This window comes from Camponotus vicinus, unplaced genomic scaffold, assembly GCF_025532165.1.
Source record: "Camponotus vicinus isolate PSW18456_S1 unplaced genomic scaffold, iyCamVici1.0 SCAF_11, whole genome shotgun sequence".
NCBI lineage: Eukaryota > Metazoa > Arthropoda > Insecta > Hymenoptera > Formicidae > Camponotus > Camponotus vicinus.
Window position 1 is genome coordinate 18,535,797 of NW_028141947.1, and position 17,770 is coordinate 18,553,566.

General features: G+C 39.8%; 2 protein-coding genes across 15 annotated transcripts in view; one reads left to right on the forward strand and one right to left on the reverse strand.

Moving 5' to 3' along the window:
- Positions 1 to 235, forward strand: part of LOC145961872 (uncharacterized) — a 20,030-nt gene extending 19,795 nt beyond the window's left edge. For all 3 annotated transcript variants that reach the window (XM_083082394.1, XM_083082396.1, XM_083082395.1), the window contains exon 13: positions 13 to 235. In XM_083082394.1, coding sequence (XP_082938520.1) covers positions 13 to 162 — 150 coding nt within the window. In that variant the 3' untranslated portion in view covers positions 163 to 235. The remainder of the gene's footprint in view (positions 1 to 12) is intronic.
- Positions 159 to 17,388, reverse strand: LOC145961871 (rho guanine nucleotide exchange factor 10). Of its 12 annotated transcripts, none has more exons than XM_083082383.1 (15): positions 17,292 to 17,388; positions 15,124 to 15,298; positions 14,545 to 14,873; positions 13,516 to 13,800; positions 13,164 to 13,327; positions 7,171 to 7,378; positions 6,857 to 7,094; positions 6,573 to 6,755; positions 6,186 to 6,482; positions 6,012 to 6,104; positions 5,710 to 5,934; positions 5,440 to 5,601; positions 5,088 to 5,300; positions 4,593 to 4,907; positions 159 to 4,512 (listed from the first exon to the last, which is right to left on the reverse strand). In XM_083082383.1, exons 2-15 carry the CDS (start codon positions 15,229 to 15,231, stop codon positions 2,647 to 2,649), a joined length of 4,686 nt encoding a protein of 1,561 aa, XP_082938509.1. In that variant the 5' UTR covers positions 15,232 to 15,298; positions 17,292 to 17,388; the 3' UTR covers positions 159 to 2,646. The 12 variants fall into 12 exon arrangements, with proteins under 12 accessions (XP_082938509.1, XP_082938507.1, XP_082938508.1 ...); XM_083082381.1 differs by having other exon boundaries at positions 16,892 to 17,370; XM_083082382.1 differs by having other exon boundaries at positions 16,795 to 17,370.
- Positions 17,389 to 17,770: the final 382 nt, after the last annotated feature.

The window sequence follows — 17,770 nt, forward strand, 5'->3', positions numbered from 1 at the left end:
TTACAATTACAGTCTTCATCGGCATCAGGAAATAAACAACAAGCTCCATCATCGGCACAATCTACGTTATTATTGTCTAACGTTGCTCTTCCAACATTTCCAGACTTTATTCCGGCCAGAAATACAGGATCTATTTTGAAGGAGGTATTAAAGGACAGTTGATATTAAACGCATTATATATTTAAAAAATTGTACAAATAATATTAGAAATTATAATATATTCGATTGCATTTTATACCAATATTGTACTGCCTAATTGCATCCCACTCGAATCACTTTTTGCGCATTATCCGAATCAATTATATTGATATTTTTTTTCTTTAAATAACCAGTTGCGTCGTCAATACATACATGTACATATACATACATATATATATATATATATATATTGTATATTTTGTGTATGTATATATGGATAGATAAAGAGAGATATTCTTGTTCATTTAAACTAGAGTTTTAACGTACCATGTAAAGTTACAATGAACAAAAAAAGTATATTATACCATTACTCTCTTTTTAGAAAGAATAGCAAAATAACAAGACTCTCTATTTATAACGCAATGACACAACATAGTACTACAAGTAATAAATACAAAGTAAGGTTTCATTATACAACTAACGCGCGTACTGGGGATATAAATACAAAATTAGATCATGCGTATTCCAACAGAATTAGTGTACAAAATATAAATCTAATTCAACGATTTCATACATTAGATATTATCATTTTGCGAACTATATATACATAGACTTGTGGCACTTTTCATTCAATCATATCAAAATGGGATGGCGTTTTATAAAAAGGTGGATACATTTATTTATTTAATAACTGTAACTATAAATTTTTCAATAATTATCACAAGAACAGAAACAAAGTTATCGTTACTGATTAATGTTTTATTATTTACTTACACCCAAAAAATTGCTAACAAACAGCTTTTCATATAATTTGTTGAAAAATTAAAAAATTTATAATTCATTTTGAAGAAATTCATTGAAAAATATTAATAAACACTTCGACTTACAAAATTATTTTCTGCAAAATATATTCTTAAATTTTTATTATAAAAAAGTAATTTGATGATTTTATAAGCGCTTTTTAATTTTAGTAAAATGGACAGATTATTAAATGAAAAGATGTTAATTTCCATCTAGTCAATATTAATGGATTGTTTGCCCAAAACTTGTAAATCACGAGATGATAGTAGCTTGGGTCTGACATGTTGTGTCCCAATTTTTTAAATTTCTTTAGCGGAATGCAGAATAATACAATGTTAATTTCATGGTAAAGTAATTTTTTTACTAATAAAAATAATATAAATGCGTTAGATTCTGTCTTATGCGCGTTATAAAAAACATTATATAAGCGCATTTATCAAATATCAAAATGATATGACTGTCAAGTATGTTGATAATAGATCTAATTTCATGTGTTTGAATTGGTAATTATAATTTCAAACGGTAAATGTAATTGCTGAAATATTACATTTAAATCTTGGCCAAGAGCGATAGAAAAAAATTTCCGTTTAAAACAAAGGATTAACGTATGCATATGCGCGGACGTGCATACTTTAAAACAAATACTGCATATTGCCAAAAAATGTTTAAAATCAAAATGTCCAGACAAGTTTTCAGCCAGTTTTCACCGAAATCAATGTACGTAAATATGTGTGAGATGATACAATAGAGTTTATAACATCACGTACTAAGATACAGCGCATGGTAAATATTTTTCATATGTGCGCATATAGTTCAGATCCAACCAACCATTTGCATTTTAGCTACGCATATACGAACAATGATTTCAGCACTTATTTTAATTTCAAGAGATTGAATATACGTACTATGTAAACATAATATTTTTATAGCAAATATTTGCGTGACAAATATAACAATATAAAACATTTAAGCGTAATCCTGTTTTTGTGCGCTTTCTTACCATTTTTAAGACTTATCACACGTTTCGTTAAACACTAATTGTGAGATTCAAATTGATATACCATGAGCAGGTATACATTTTATGAATGATTGATATCTAGAAACGATACATTGTATCGAAATGTTATCAACTATAATCTATATGCAATGGAAGCATTCATTTTTGATAAGCAAGAGTATCCGCTGTGTGTATATACTAATCTCATCATAATATACAAATCGCAATGTAACATATATATATATATATATATTTTTTTTTTTCAATTTGTTTATTTAATAAAGTCATCCTTTCCTAGAAAAAGTTTTTGTTTAAAAGATACATTTAATTAAATATGTAACGCCTATTAAACTATTTGATAATTGTGTATACGAGAGATGTTTAATATTCTAATACTGAACTATACCTTTTTTTTTCTTTTAGCACTCTTGATTTTCTCATCGGTTTAAAAAATTCAACAATTTGTACATTATATAAATCGTCACACGTAATCGAAGGTACGGATACTCTGTTGCCACAATTTTAATTGAAATTCATCATGTCATGGGTCTGATAGTCTTATACAATACAATAATGAATAATCTTACCTAAAGCGTTCTTTTGGTCCTATTTTCTGATACTACAATGCGCATAGATATCAGCGTCAAAAGTTTCGCTTCTGTGATACATGTATAACTGATGTATAACGATAAGTCTAAGGCGTACGAATATCACAATTTCATCTCCCATAAGACTATATGTGCGTCATTACTGTTGGGATCTTTGAACGCGTAGGTCGATTTTGAACTTTTGTCAATGTAGGATTGCGCGTGTAGTTGCCTCCAATTGATGTAACCACGTCCACCCATTAGCGTCAATACCGTTCTTTTAGGTTGTTCTATCTGTTGTATTGTTTTACCATTTTTCTTACCATTCATCTTAAGATTGCTTGCAGATGGTGGCTCCAACGCGGACTGTATCGCGCTATTGTTAGCTGTAGGGAGGTCGTAAGGACCGTTACGACTAGCTATGCTACTGTTACGCGATAATTTTCCAGTTTTTAGAGATAAATTTTCTTCCGAAGATGTGTACAAGGAGCTCGCGTGAGAATCCACCGACCAATTAGAAAGATCCAACGATCTAGGTCTAGTGATTTTCATTTTCAATCTACGATCCAAGGTACTCACTTTATTTGGTATGGCTGCCAATTCTGGGTCGCTTCTTCTCAATGTCTCGTAAATGGGATCTATGCCCGAATTGTTTTCATTTTCATAATCCTTTACGTACATCAATTCACCGTAAAGTCCATAAACGTCACAGTTTTCACCGGAACTCTGCGAACTGGAGAAGGAACTTGATAAAAGTCCACAACCAGCTCCTAATCCCCTCGGGAGCGTTTTCGAGCCTCGATATTCGTATTCCTTGCTCCGCTTTCTTCTCAGCATTACCGGACTTCCCGTCAACTGTTGTTTCAGTTTCGCGATATTATTACACGCAGATGAATCTAAACTCGCTCTATCTCGCGATTTCTGCTCGGCATCTCTCGTTCTTAATGGTACACTCTCGTCATCATTGACGCGAATATTCTTCGCGGCAGAATACATTGCGCCTTTCGTATTGTGTACCGCCAATAAGAAAGTAATCGGACCAAAGTGGGCATGATACGAAATATTGACGCGTCCGCTGATGATTGGCACTCCCTCTAAACGCGGCAATGGAATAGTCAAACTAATACCTACATTAGTACCGACCCATAAGAGACCTTTGCACGCTAAAAGCGCCGTAACCGTGACTGCAGTTTGATTATTAGTAGCGAGAGTGCCGCCGCACGAGTTGGGAGGATTGTTCATTTTCGTCACTCTTAACACGTTGGATGCTATATTGATATCCTGCAAGTGCTTGAACGTTTCCGTATGATAGAGACAAACCGTGCTTGAATTTTTAAGGGCGACCCAAAGACCGACTCCGGAATGGGCCATAAGTCTCACATTTCCCACGTGTTCGTGTTGCGCGCTAAAGCTCTTGGTGACATCTCCCGAAGTGGCATTAAGTACCCAAACCTTCTTGCCACAGGCGGCATAAACCGACGTATTGATTGGCATTAGGCACGAAACAGGATCGTTACCGAGTGATATAACAAAGGGATCTTTGAGAGCCCATGTACCATCGACTTGTCGTTTAAATAAAAGTAGCAAGCCCGTGCCTAAAGCTACAAAAACGTTATCGCAGTGATACTTGATTTCAGTAATAGGTCCCGAGACGGGATAATTGCCAATCTCTTCTTCCTTTTCGGGTTCTGTCGCGGCATAAATAATAATTTTCCGAGAATCCGTACCCATCCATACGAGATCACTGGCGAGCGTAGTAAAATCGTTGGAAATCCCCTTCACAAACTCGATGGCATTTACTTTAGTTTCTACCAGATCGAAAGTAGTTATACGTTTCAAACAAGTTGCCGAAGCTGTTGTCGATTGACCAAAAACTGTTACATGGCTGGATATGCCGTCTCCCGTACATATCCACAGATAATTTTGATTTCTACCGCGTCGTCTCGTGGAACGTGAATTTTCAATGGAATAATAACAACCGCAACGTACCTGCGATCAAAACATTGTGATATCGTGTGTATATAATAATAATAATTATACTAACACGTAATATTTTCGTACCAACTTACTTCGGTCTGATGTTGCGAGCGATATACGGCCTGTGAACTAACGAAAAGCGGCATTTTCGTGGACGGTCTTTGCTCTTGTTCAGGTACTTCCCACGATGGAGAATTATTAGGATCCAGAGCTAATTGGGCCAATCTAAGTTCGGTTATCCAATCCTTTTTCACCAGCGGATTTTCCGTTTGAAACGTATACATTTGACCTTGCTTTGTGACTAGTTGGAGGCAACAACTATCGGCCCATATCATGTCCTCGTCTTTTTGTTGTATCGACATTTGTATCGATTGCAAAATTTGTTTAGTAGTTTGGAGTGTCATTCCCTTTAAATTCCAACAAGAAATACGAGAATCCAATTAATTAATTTACAAGTCAATTACAATCATCGAATTTCAATTACGAGTTTTATATACATCTATATGCGTGCATGTTTGTTTCAAATCAAATACATAAAGATACACGATAGAGAGATGTAAAGATATAATTCGTCATTTTGTCCTTACCTCGTATCTACCCTTCAATTGGACCACTAAATCACTTATTCTAGACATGACTTCGTAATCGTGCATAAGATCGTTCATTTCTACACAGAGATTATCCGCGTCGTTTGCTTGTCCACATTCTCCGCCGCTTTTGTCAGATTTTAAACTGCCGCCTTTATTCAAACCGGCAGTGAGCAGTCGACTTAAAGTCGGAGAAGTGCTAGTGTCTTGAATCTAAAACAAAATGATTAGTGATGCTATTAATTTTGCATATATATCTTTAAAAGAGAAGTGCTCTTTTATTATAAATTGATTTTGTATTTAACAAGACTACAATATATATAATTGCAATATGTAACGTAAAATTACATACTTCGATATCCGATACCGGGTACGTCCATTTTAGCGTTAATCGTTCGTTTCCTGAAAAATCTTCCGTCGATCTCGGGGTAACGGAAACGCATACTACTAAATCGTTTAGTAGCAATAACCTTCTTCTTTTGGATTTCGTTATCATGCCGTTTTGATTAAATTCCTAATAAATAAATCGTATACGCTATCTTTATTACATTCGTTATTATGATATATTTATATGTACATATAATATGATTTAAGTGCACATGTGTTTGATGACTCGTCTTACCAACTGCGTGACATTATCTTCTCTAATAAGATAGCGTGACGTTGAAGAAAGCGGACGATGCGATAACTTTCCGGAAACATGCCGCAACATTTCTTTAAACGCTTGGAATTGCTCCGCTTCTCGTTTTCTCTCGTTTAGCATTTCGGCCAAACTCTCGAGTTGCGTTAACGCCAACTGTAGAGACATTCTATCATGATGTCCTTGTGGTGTATGCTTTAATAAATCCTAAACATAAGATATAAAACTGTCAATTTGACGACGCTGAGAGAAAATCATTTTTTTAAATCTCATTGACAACTTACTTGCAAAAATAAGATGAATTGTGGGAATCTTTGTACAGGTTTGACCATTAAACCAAAGAAAGATAATCTATCGTGGGCACTAATTTGTTTCACCTGCAAAGATGAACAAAAATATATATATTACGAAATTAAAATTTGAGAGACTTTGTTATCGAGTAAATGGGGAGGCGGTACCTTGAAGAAATCAGCGAGCGCGGTCTTTCTCTTTGATTCTTGTTTAGCTAAATCCATCGCCACAGAAAAGTTGTTTATAAAGCCGCTGTAAATGTCAAGCACGATAGCTTTGCTGAAACTCGCGACAAATACATCGCCCAATTTTTCATCCTTGTCCCAGGATCGTACGCATTCCGCCAGAGCAATTCTAAATAACGTATGACATTGCAAAATTTCGGGCAGTCTATGAAACAATGTCGCAATTTTAGATTGGCTCAGTATAGGTGGCGAGGATTCCTCCAATGGTTTTTTATAGTCCTAAAATTAAAATAATCTATGTGAGAGAAAAATGTTTGCGCCGTCCTTTACGCTCGATACGAGACGAGATTGTTTTCGGTATACACGTACATTTACTAATCTCTGCAAAGTAGATACATAACTGTTTTCGGAATGTACTATCGCGGCCACAATGTGTCGACGTTTTAATTGTTGAGGAGACAAGTTTGGAGGTGGCGGTGGAAGCGTAGGTGGAGCTTGTCTCCGTTGTTGCATGCACTGAAATTGTATCATTGCGCTAGTCTCTTCGTCGACCTAGGATGTAACGATTATTCGATAAGAATTCAAAATAATTGAAATTATAATTATTCGCGCAATGCGAAAAATTGCGCGCAAAAGATAGACGGAATGCTCACCTCGCAAAGCTGTGGCATTTGCGATGTTTTGACAGGACTGGTTAGGGATACCGTATCCGAGGAATCTACATCGTAATGATGCGTCGATCCTCTGCGAATGCTGAACCATCTCGAGAGGCGTCCGTGATTTCCCGGAGATTCCAAAAGATCCGCACTGTTGGCCGGTATATTCTGAAATCGCCACTTGTCGCAAAGCGTACGTGCCTTGTGCAACGTATTTCTCAATTGGCAATTACTTCTGCAAGGAGCAAGCGACAAATTTTCACTATGGACACGTAATTTTACCGAGTTACGTAACGAGATTGAAAACTTACTTAATACTGATATTACTCTTTTCGCTTTCATCGTCGGAAGAGATATCGTGATCCGATGCCGAACACCAAGAGTCCTCGCTTCTGGCGGACTGCGTGGACGTGTTGGACCTGTGCGTCTCTAAAGAGGGATGACGCGCGTTTCCACCGACCGTTTCCATCTTGCCGGGTCCTACGTCATCCCACGATTTGCACCTTGAACGAGGCTCGTCTAGAAGCGTATCGACAAAAACTCGACATTATTTACATTGGCAAAGTTAGTTTATAAAGATGACTAATACTTGGCATCTCTCTCTCCATCTCAATTTGATACATATATAAAAGAAGAAGAGCATCTTTTAACGATCTAGTTTCGTTTCATTATCGTATCCATCTATAATAAAACTTGCAACGCACACGAGTAGTATCCGCACGCGTCATCGAACCAACTATATACATCTGCCATGCGTCACCTCTTTAAGGATAGATAGACGAGAGAGATGATTTCCGTATTTTTGCTTCTTCTCCCATTGCCGAACGAGAGAAAAGGCAAAGAGAAAAAAGGTTCGAAAGTTGCCGAGTATATTGTAGTATACAAGCAATTTTTGACGAATGCGCGTAACGAATACGAGAGACGGAGTCGCTTGATCGCGCGGAAGCGTCGCTTTGCTATTCATCGCCCGTTTTATTGGACCTTCCGCTGTGTCGCGCGCTCGTGTTACCAACGCGATGCGTTAACGTCGCGATCATCATCTGGTTAATGCGACGTACTCTATATTCCCACGTTCCAACGCCTCTCGTCGCATATGTAAAAATGAATCGAGTAAAGCGCCCTTGTAACACTACGAGAATATTGACGCGTATTCTACTTTTATACTCTATAGGCGCATGCAATCTGAAATTGAATCCTTGTTGTTTTCGGAATAAACAAAGGAATATATTCGTTATATATGGATATATGTTATATATGTATACATGTGCGTAGCGCTCATTATTAATCAGAAATTATTGTACAAGCGCAAGATGCGTAATTGTAGATTTGAATATCAAAATGTATTTTTTTAAAGCCGCTATCGCGTTGCGTGGAGAAGCAGAAAAGTCTTTACACTTCCACGAATCAAAGCCATGTAGGTCAACGATAAATATCGACGGATACATTACATTTTTCTCGTCTCACTTTGTTACAATAAAGTTTCGAGGCGAGATAAGAGTCTTTTACGATACACATTTTATAATGTATAAAAAAAATATGACACAGGCACGCACGCACTTTGGTGCGCGATGGCGGTCCCAATCTCACGTGTCACCACAATCGTCCCCGAAAACTGATACGCCTACTCGTCGATTACCCAATACTTTCACATGGAAAAATACGGCTCATGCTATATATGTGCCTTACTCGACCCACGCACCATCGCGTTACGTGTTCGCGCGGGTAAACGCGTCAAGTGGAGAGTGGAGAGCATACACGCTCGACGCACACGACCCGCGTGTCGCGCATACGTAGCGGTCACTTACACGTACGCACCTAGATTCGAGGCGGGCCCGAGCCGAGCAGGTACGAGAGCAAACGCGATTGCCGTTGACGCGTTCAAAGTGCCGCGCGACGTAACGATAATAACGCATAGTCGAGCAAATTACAGGCTGTCGTAGGCGCGCTGCGCCCCGATGTACTATTTCTCCGGAAATAACGAGAGAGCCCCGCGCGCGCGCATCTATCAACTCGCTCGCGTGCTCTCTCGTCCGAGAGAGGCGAATCGGCATCGGCGGACGACGAGCGACTCCCTCCCCGTGCTCGTTTCTACGCGTACGTCTCTACGTCTACGCGTATCGCGATCGGGGAGCCGGGTAAAAAGTTCACGCGCGAGCGACATGCGTGCGCTCGTATCTCGTTGCGCGCGTCTTTGACCTTGCATTTTTAATTTAATTACTCTATCGAGTTGAACATGTACATCGCACATGCATAATTCTACCCAAATGAAAATGTTTCGAAATTGCATCTTATTCGTCAATAGGAAAGAAGATGTGAATAAAATGTTTCACTTTTTACGAGAGCGTTAAATATCATAACGAGAAACAATTGTTTTATTATACATGCACAATCGAGTCTAATAAATATGCGCGCACTCAATTACGCAAGCATGCGTGACCTCCGAGAGATTTTTAGGATAATGTCATTTCCGATAATTATATTTATTCCATTTCTCATTCGTACAACCGCGAAACGCGTACGATTGAAAATCAAAAATAAAAAGTAGAGAGCTCTATTGAAGCTATTTGAAAGGGACATTTTGCGATCGCACAAATTTAGCGAATTAGTTTGTACGCAAGCATCCTGGCGAATTTATATCCGAGGTATATTCGCCCCAATTTCCTTTCACTATTTCTCCAGTTTATTTACAGTGGCTATGAATATGGAGCGAACGGTACGTTTTCAACAACGCGAAAGACTGCAGCTCGTGATATTTCATTCAATGGGTGTTTTTGCGATAAACGCACGCTTACGATTGGCAATTTCTCTCATTCATTGGACATTTCGTACATGGACGCGTGTGTGTACGTTGTATAGAAACTCGAGATATTTGCCGTCGAAATAAAGAGGCAATAACAATACACGTTGTATATATACATACATACGAGCGATGAAAAGATGAAACGCTGCTTTCGAGGCGTAAATAATTTCGACGCGACATCTTTTCTGTTTCTAGCAGATTTCGCGATGTTTTTCGTATTCATCGGTCTCGCATTCAGCGGTGCGTGTGCCCGTGTGCGTGCAACGCAGCAATTTTCCACGCCGCGAATGCTTGCACGGGTCAGAGAGCGCGATATGCGTGATCGATACGTTTTGAATCGATATAAATGCGACGAGCGCAATGTTTGTTTTCGATTTTTCGGCCGATCGCCGAAATAAACAGTCATGTATCGTGTATCGTCGACACGATTGACAATTCTAATTGACAGTTGCGATCCAGGTGGTCGCGAGAGAATCGATAAAGATACACGAAGGAAACGATACGTTGACGTATGATCGATGCAAACGTAAGAGCAACGCAAGGGCTGACACAATCGTTGCATTTTTCAATCGGGCTTGTTCCATACGCGATAATTGCCGTTACCAAATAATACACAACCGCTCAATCATCGAAATTACATTATTATTATTATTATCAAATGAAATAAATTAAGCGACATCACGTTGATCATAAAAGTATAATAAAGATTATTAAAAAGAAATAATTTTGTTCGCGATATCGCTATAAGCGGCTATCTCCGCGTTAAGCTTTGGGAAAACAGATAGGGATAGACGAGACTCCTTATCTCATCTTGTTATGCTTTGCGCGCATTTAATCCGAGCCTTTGATACCGTACGTTAATTAGAAATTTACATCGATACGTCAACGTATAAAGTTACGTCGTTGTACTGACATTTCAATGTTGTCGACACGGACGCGGTCTCTCCCTCTCTTTCTCTTCCTTTACCCAGGAAAGCCTACTCCGATTGTACGATTCGGAATAATATCATATGGATAAACACGAATTTACATTCCTGCCTCGAACCGTTTCGGGTTGCAGCGATTAATGCGCGATACGAAGGGAGAAAAATATGTAAACCACGCGCATTCGTCCACGCGTGCATGCGCGAGGAAGAGGAGAAGGCATCACGAATAATCGCTACTTACATTTGATGAGGACAACCCCATTGTGCAGTTCCTCCATCTCGCGGAGGCGAATGTTGCTCGCGATGATTTACTCGCGCGACTCTCTCTCCTCGTCCCTCGTCGCTCGCTCTCACTCCATCGCTAACTCGACGTGTTCCGCGAATACAATCACGCTACCACCCGCGAACTCATCGGGCCGCGCGCCCGCGCGCGCGCGCGCGCAAGTACCACGCCGCACACCCGCGTTATACCCGCGTATACGGCTCGATATTACGCGGTATTAAAAATCATATCGGACACGTGCGCACGCGGCCGGCCGCGGCCTACGACGATGAGGAAGACGCGCCGTGACGCGCCGCGTTTCGCAATCGAGAAGCACCACCGCGAAGCGAGCAAACGGAGCGAATCAACATGGCCGCGCTCTGCGTGTTCTGCTCCGGCCCCGGCCCCGGCCCCGTCCCTCCGCCCGCTCCGCGCCGCGCCCCGCCTCGCGTCCTCCCTCGATCGCCGTCTAGTTGTACGTACGTACGTACGTACACTGAGGCGAGGAGATTGGAGAAAGAAGCGAAGGGCACGAAGGAAACGGGAGAGACCGAAGGGTATACGTGTCAGGGGAGGACGAGGAGGAGGAAGGAACGCGAGCGAGCGAGCCAAGAATGCGCGTGGCTACCAAACGAGAGAGAAAGTACGAGCGATCGAGAGTGAAACACATGACGCGGCTCTTGCCTCTCGCCGCGCAGCTGTGTGTACTCTCCACCCGCGAGAGGAAGACGGAAAAACGGAGAATAGAGGTAGACGGACTAGACTGGACGGGAAGGGACGGGACGCGAGACGAGATGAGACGGCGAATGAATATAAAAGAGAGGAAGAGGCGCGGTGCGGAACGCGCGAGAAAGGACAAAGACCGGGAGGAGGGCAGGGGGAAGGGAGAAAGAGAGAGAGAGAGACACATGGCAGGGGGGTTAAGCCGCAGAGTCGAGATGGTGAGCAAGATGCGAGACAATCTCTCGCTTTGAAAGACCAACAGGTGACATGGTATATTGCGTGTACATGTCGAGAGAGAGAGAGAGAGAATCTCTCGTGTTTGAAAATGTATGCCAAGGGAGATGCCCGCGCGCGCGCGCGCACATTATCGCGCAAAGAGTATTGTTACATAAATTGGCATTGATGTTTAATTGCAAACGCAAGTTTCCATCTCCTAGTATTAAAATCTCGATAAAATGTTGCGTTTTGAATACGGATTCGACTCGATCGGTATATGCCGTACCGACGATATTTAATTCTCCGTTTGTCGCTACATCGGCTAGATGGCGCCACCGTGCAATTATAATTACGAGAGTATATATCGATAAATATATGTATATTGTACATGACATACTTGAGTAAATGTGCGAAAAGGAAATGAATTAAAAACCTTTTAAACGTTATACCTAACATTTTTCGAAACCTTACATTTTATATGAAAAATCTGTAAACGCGCTTAATATGTTTAACATAGTTATTTCACGGAAAATATATATCGCGGTATTTCATCATCTCCTTTTTTGACTTGGCAAGTAAAAGGAAATGCTTTTTCGTGAATCAATAATTAAACCGTATATTAAAAAGAGTCCGAGAGAGCGCGAGAGGTTTATTTTATGTGACATAGATTAAAGAAATGGAGGTGGGGGTTAAAAAGGGAAAGAGAGAAAGAGAGAAGGGGACATTTCACGTGATCTCGCATCTGCTTCTCCATCGAGTGACCACAGCTGACCTCTTCCAAGTACCAATAATTAACTTTATTCGCCAAATGCACGCGAGCGCATGGATCGAGTATGAGCACTCTATCGCGCGAGCAATGTACTTTTATAAAAAGAAATATGCATACTTGTACAGTTACGTGTACGACAAAAACACTTTGCGCAAGATAAATATATGGGAGATATTTGAATCTATTTTTCAAGAATTATATAATTTCTTGATTTCGAAAAAAATGTGTAAAACATGTATGCGAATCTCTCTTCTCTTTTTCGTCCTTTTACAAGTATTTTTTTTTTCAAAGCATACGAATTACGTTCCAAAAAATCACTGCTCTCTCATTTACTTCCGAGAAATATATATTTTCAGGGGAATACGTTGTCTGTATTCTCGACGCGCGACAGACTACGCATCAAGAATTTGTAACGAATGTACATTCATGTCAAAGTAATTCATAAAATGGCGCGTAATTTGAAATTTGATTACCGGATATGATGATCGCGTTTACGAAACGACAGACACAACGACCGAAGAGTTATCGTTGATATAATATTATGGTGCATAATCAATGTACTTACACGTACATTTATACAATCTACAAACCAAATCGATTAGACTCACCAATGATCTTGCTGTTGTTGCCATTGTTTCCAAGAGACTGGAGTTTCTTCCAGCCTTTCCAGCCTTTTTTCCAAATCATGGCGGCTTTCGTTTTACGTGGAATACCAATTAGTTCCGAGCCGCTCGTTTTCCCCATTCCTCTTCTCAAAGATCCCAAGCCGGATCTAGAATAAAGAAATAAATTGTTCGATAAACTGTGTATGAGAAATAAAATTGAATGATAAGTTTGTTTGCAAAATTGAGCATTGTTTAAAAATATAGCCTTTTTATAGTCTCCATCCAATAATTTAGCATATAGTATTAAAGCAGATAAATGTATGTGTAATAATAGTAACGCAACTTTCCAATGTACCTGTAACTCGCGCTGGAGCTTCCACTGAAACCGCTGTCCATATCATATCCGCGCGAGAGCACGTCATCGGCGAAACTAGCCAGAGGCAGCAGTTCCTCGGTAGAAGTTTCATGAGGTTCCCGTGCTATTTCTTCCTCGTTATTATCAACCGCGGCTGGCATCAACATTGCTTCTACGCTCAGGTTAAGTTCCCCGAGCACGCGACGATGCCGCGATTGTACGCGACGTACCTCGTCTGCCACGAGTGACCTTCGCGATCCGTGCAACGTGCGATGACATTGCTTGCTGAAAAATTGATCAGCGTTCAAAAAAATAAAACTTTCGTGCGTCTCTTTAAATTTGTGATTTTCAATGCGATTATATTGAATTTTTATACTCGTAACATGATTCAATCGGTCGTGCTTTGTATCATTTATTATATTAGCAAATAAACGAAATATTCCGCACCATGTAATTGCATAAATTTAATTTGTATTGTGATTTAAATACGTGTTCCCAAGAAGAAACAATTACCAGAAATTAGGGAGCTATCTCGCGCAGTCCATCTCGCGACAACATATGAAATGATATAGTTGTGCGTTTAGCAATTGCTCTCAATTTGAATACGTCTGTAGTTTATCTCGTTTCAACGACTTGTGCGCCAGTCGAAGACATAGGGGATAAAGACATATAATCTACAATTTGTTTTCTTATTGTTCTCGAGTTAATCGCTATCTCCGGCATCCGCTACGGGATACATTGAACCGTGGGGAGTGAATTGTATTGTTTGCATACATTTGCATGTAAAATTTATTTCATCATTACTTGAACCGAATATGTTTTCAGCCAACAAATCTCTAAAAATATAATTTATATTTCTTTTATTGTAAAACTTTCAATTTCAACAGACATTGAATACTACTAGGCGTATCGTGTTGGCGGCTTGTAACTCGCGTAAACTTGACTCTATTAAAATAATTTCTTACGTAAAGCTAATAATTTGTTCATACGATTACGCGAATGACATTTTTTTTTATTATGAATCTTTACCTAATTTCCGATATCTCTTCATAAATATTTTCTTCCGTGCCATAGCAAGTTGTGTAAGTGTGTCTCTTTAAAGGGTCGGATCTTGGCTGCAACTGTTGTTGCGGTTGCTGTTGTAACTGCTGTTGTAGTGGTTGCTGCTGTTGCCGCTGCTCCTGCTGCTGCTGCTGTTGTTGTTGTTGTTGCGGGAGCGGCTGTGTCGGATACGCGACATGAAAGTGGCTCGAATCAGACTGGTAGTACGCATACGAATAATCCAAAAGCGGATGCTGGTGAGAACTCGTGATGGGTGACACTGGTGATACCGGTTCCATTAAAGCGTTCCGCGATATCTATGGAAGAAAAAAATCAACGCCACGCGATATAAAGATAACTTTTAACACCACTAATGGCAGAGAGTATTATAATGCTCATAATATATATAAATTATTAAAAGTACTAGATTTTTTTTGTCGACCTGTATTTCGCATACGATTGTTTCTAGCTAATTTGTCTAATAATTATTACGTACAATCAAACGCATACATGTGCATCATCAGTGAAATTAATAATCTGTCTCTTTGCCCTCTTCTCAAAGTTTACCTGATTGTGCGGCGGTGGGTATGGTGGAGGTGGGGGAAATTCCAGGTTGACTATTCGCGGCGACGAGATGCCCGACGTCATTCCTGACCCCCCTAAAGACGAAGCCATGGCACATCGTTCGAGGAACTTTTAACTAAACCTCGCGGTCCTCTCGTCGCTGTTCCATCGGCTTTGTCTATCGTGAGAAAATAAATATCACATTCATCACATTGCCCACGTTTTACACATTCGAAGCAGTCGACGCATTTCAATGTACTCTAGAAAACAATACGCCAGTGTTGTTTCTGGTGCGCGTTGTCCTTTGTTAGAGATTATGCCACATTACATGAACGCACTTTGAACGCGAAATTCATCTCGCGAAGGCGCAAACGGAAGTGTTTTACATTTATCATTTGTAATGTCGAAAAATGTAATCGGAAGGAAGCCAAGTCTACGCGACACACGTATATACGCCATAAATGGTAGATAACACGGTATCTTGGTTGAAAAGGATGCAGGTGTAGGCGCGTTTTATTCTAGATATTTGTGCCTTATCAAATTTTCTTAATCGTGCGTAAATTATTGCAAAGAGGAAACAATTGGCAAATTGTTAATGTAGCAGCACATCGATACACACAGTTTTTAGTATCCGTTGCTGTTCTTATTAAATTGTCATGCGTACAATTTGTATATATATATATGAAAATATAGTTGTATAAAATATATATTTCCCAGGATATCAGTCGATGCAGGATCGATATTAAGTAGTCGGTTATATCGCTTGATTCGTCATGTTAGAAGTTTAAACATGCTCGCGCACGCACGCACGCGTCCGCACGTACAATATATATATATATATATGTATGCGCATACTTTGGGGTATAATATTTTCAAACATTTCATAACGTTAGATACAAAAATTGCAAATGCAAAGAGATATATGTGTATATATTTGCAGTTGACTAAATAATAATAAAAATATATAAATTTAAAGTCAGCGAGATTTAATCGAGTATAAAGAAGAAACAATCTTGGCATCGAGAATTTTAAATTCCATACTTTTCCATGTTGTAAAAATCAAACAGAGGACGTTCAACTCTTGTTACGAGCCAAACGTTTATCACTCGAGCAGCTATAATGTTGCTAAGAATGCAAAACTGATTAAATATTGACCATTCAAGAGATTTCGAATCAATGTCAGAGTGAGAGAGAAAGATTCTAGGTATGAGTGCGTGTATAACAGCTAGTAACATTCCTCATTTTTTTTAACAAAAAACATGTACATACAGTCAAGGAAAAAAATTGACTGATAAAAATTTGTAAACTTTTAATTATACATTTTTATAAGATTAAATGTCATTTAATTTGTGTACTTGAGAAAAAACGAAAATGATTAATCATGGAGATGTACGGAAAAAACGAATAAAACTATCAAGTACATTAAATGTGTATAACATCACATACGCCATACACACGCATTCCTCACATTTATAAACAATAAAAGAAAGTTAATCTTTCTCGATGCTTAAATTTTTTAAGTAGATGAGAATTGATCTATCGAAAAATATTCAAAAATGGGGTTCGCGAGTAAAATATTACAACGTTAACTCTCATGTACTTGAACTCTCGTCATAATTATAAACAATATAATATATACATATTTTATGTGCGTTTATATATATATGCATATACCTCTCGTAAGCAAGACGAACCGACCAACGCGACCGACAAACACATCCAATCCTCCAATCTCACGCGTCTGAATGTTCTTCGGCAGACTTGCTCTTACCCTTTGAATCGTGGAGCACAAGGACCGATTTGCTCGGCGATTACGCACGACGATGACGATCGAGTGCCACGAAGTGGCCGGTCGGGCCACACACGAGCAACATACGAACCGCACAAGAACGAATTGCTTTGCGCCTCGTGCTTAGATAGTTTCGCGTTCACGTTCGCGTTTGTTGTATGCGAGCAAGCACGCCCCCTTGAGAAGCCAGTCGACCGGTCGACCAAGAAAAGCCGCATCGAAGAGAGGAGGAAGTGGGAGAGAGAGAGAGACAGAGAGAAGAAGAGAAGGGACGAAAAATTGTAGAAAGGAAAAGAAGAAGAAGAAGGTGGAGGGAGAGGAGGAGGAGGAGACGCGAAGCGTCGTCTCTCGATCGTGCTCGTCTGGCGATTCGCGCGATTACCTTATATCTTATCACTATCCCAATTTTGCGACACGAGTACCCGCACGCACGTATGTATATCTCGGCTGATCCATCGCGAGTAGAAAATGAGCCATGGATAATATATTGAGATTGAAATTCCGCTAGATCACTCGGTCGATAATTGGCGCGCCATTTGATCTTTGGTCGGTAAGCACGACACGATGCTTATATCAAACACACATGACCTACATGACGTACGTGACGTACTTGTAGCGTGCGTTGTACCGTTCCTATTAATCTATCTTTATTAATGACACGATAAATATATAAGCGTTCGTTCGTCATGCGGAATAATTCGCAACGTCTCCAACGTTTGAAGTATTATCGTTACATTTTCGACAGCTCGATTAAAATTTTGTCCAGTGCAAGCGTACTCTGTTCAAGCCGAGCGCTCAATGTGACATTTGGAGAGCGCGCGCGCGCGCGAGGCCGGTCGTAAACAAATATATGCAAAAGCG

Excerpts from the sequence above, each read along its gene's own strand:
- LOC145961871 (XM_083082383.1), bottom strand. The coding sequence starts at position 15,231 with ATGGCTTCGTCTTTAGGGGGGTCAGGAATGACGTCGGGCATCTCGTCG. Across the intron at positions 13,328-13,515 it reads AGCTCCAGCGCGAGTTACAG|ATCCGGCTTGGGATCTTTGA; the intron begins GTACATTGGAAA and ends TCTTTATTCTAG. Across the intron at positions 7,095-7,170 it reads AAGAGTAATATCAGTATTAA|AAGTAATTGCCAATTGAGAA; the intron begins GTAAGTTTTCAA and ends TGCTCCTTGCAG.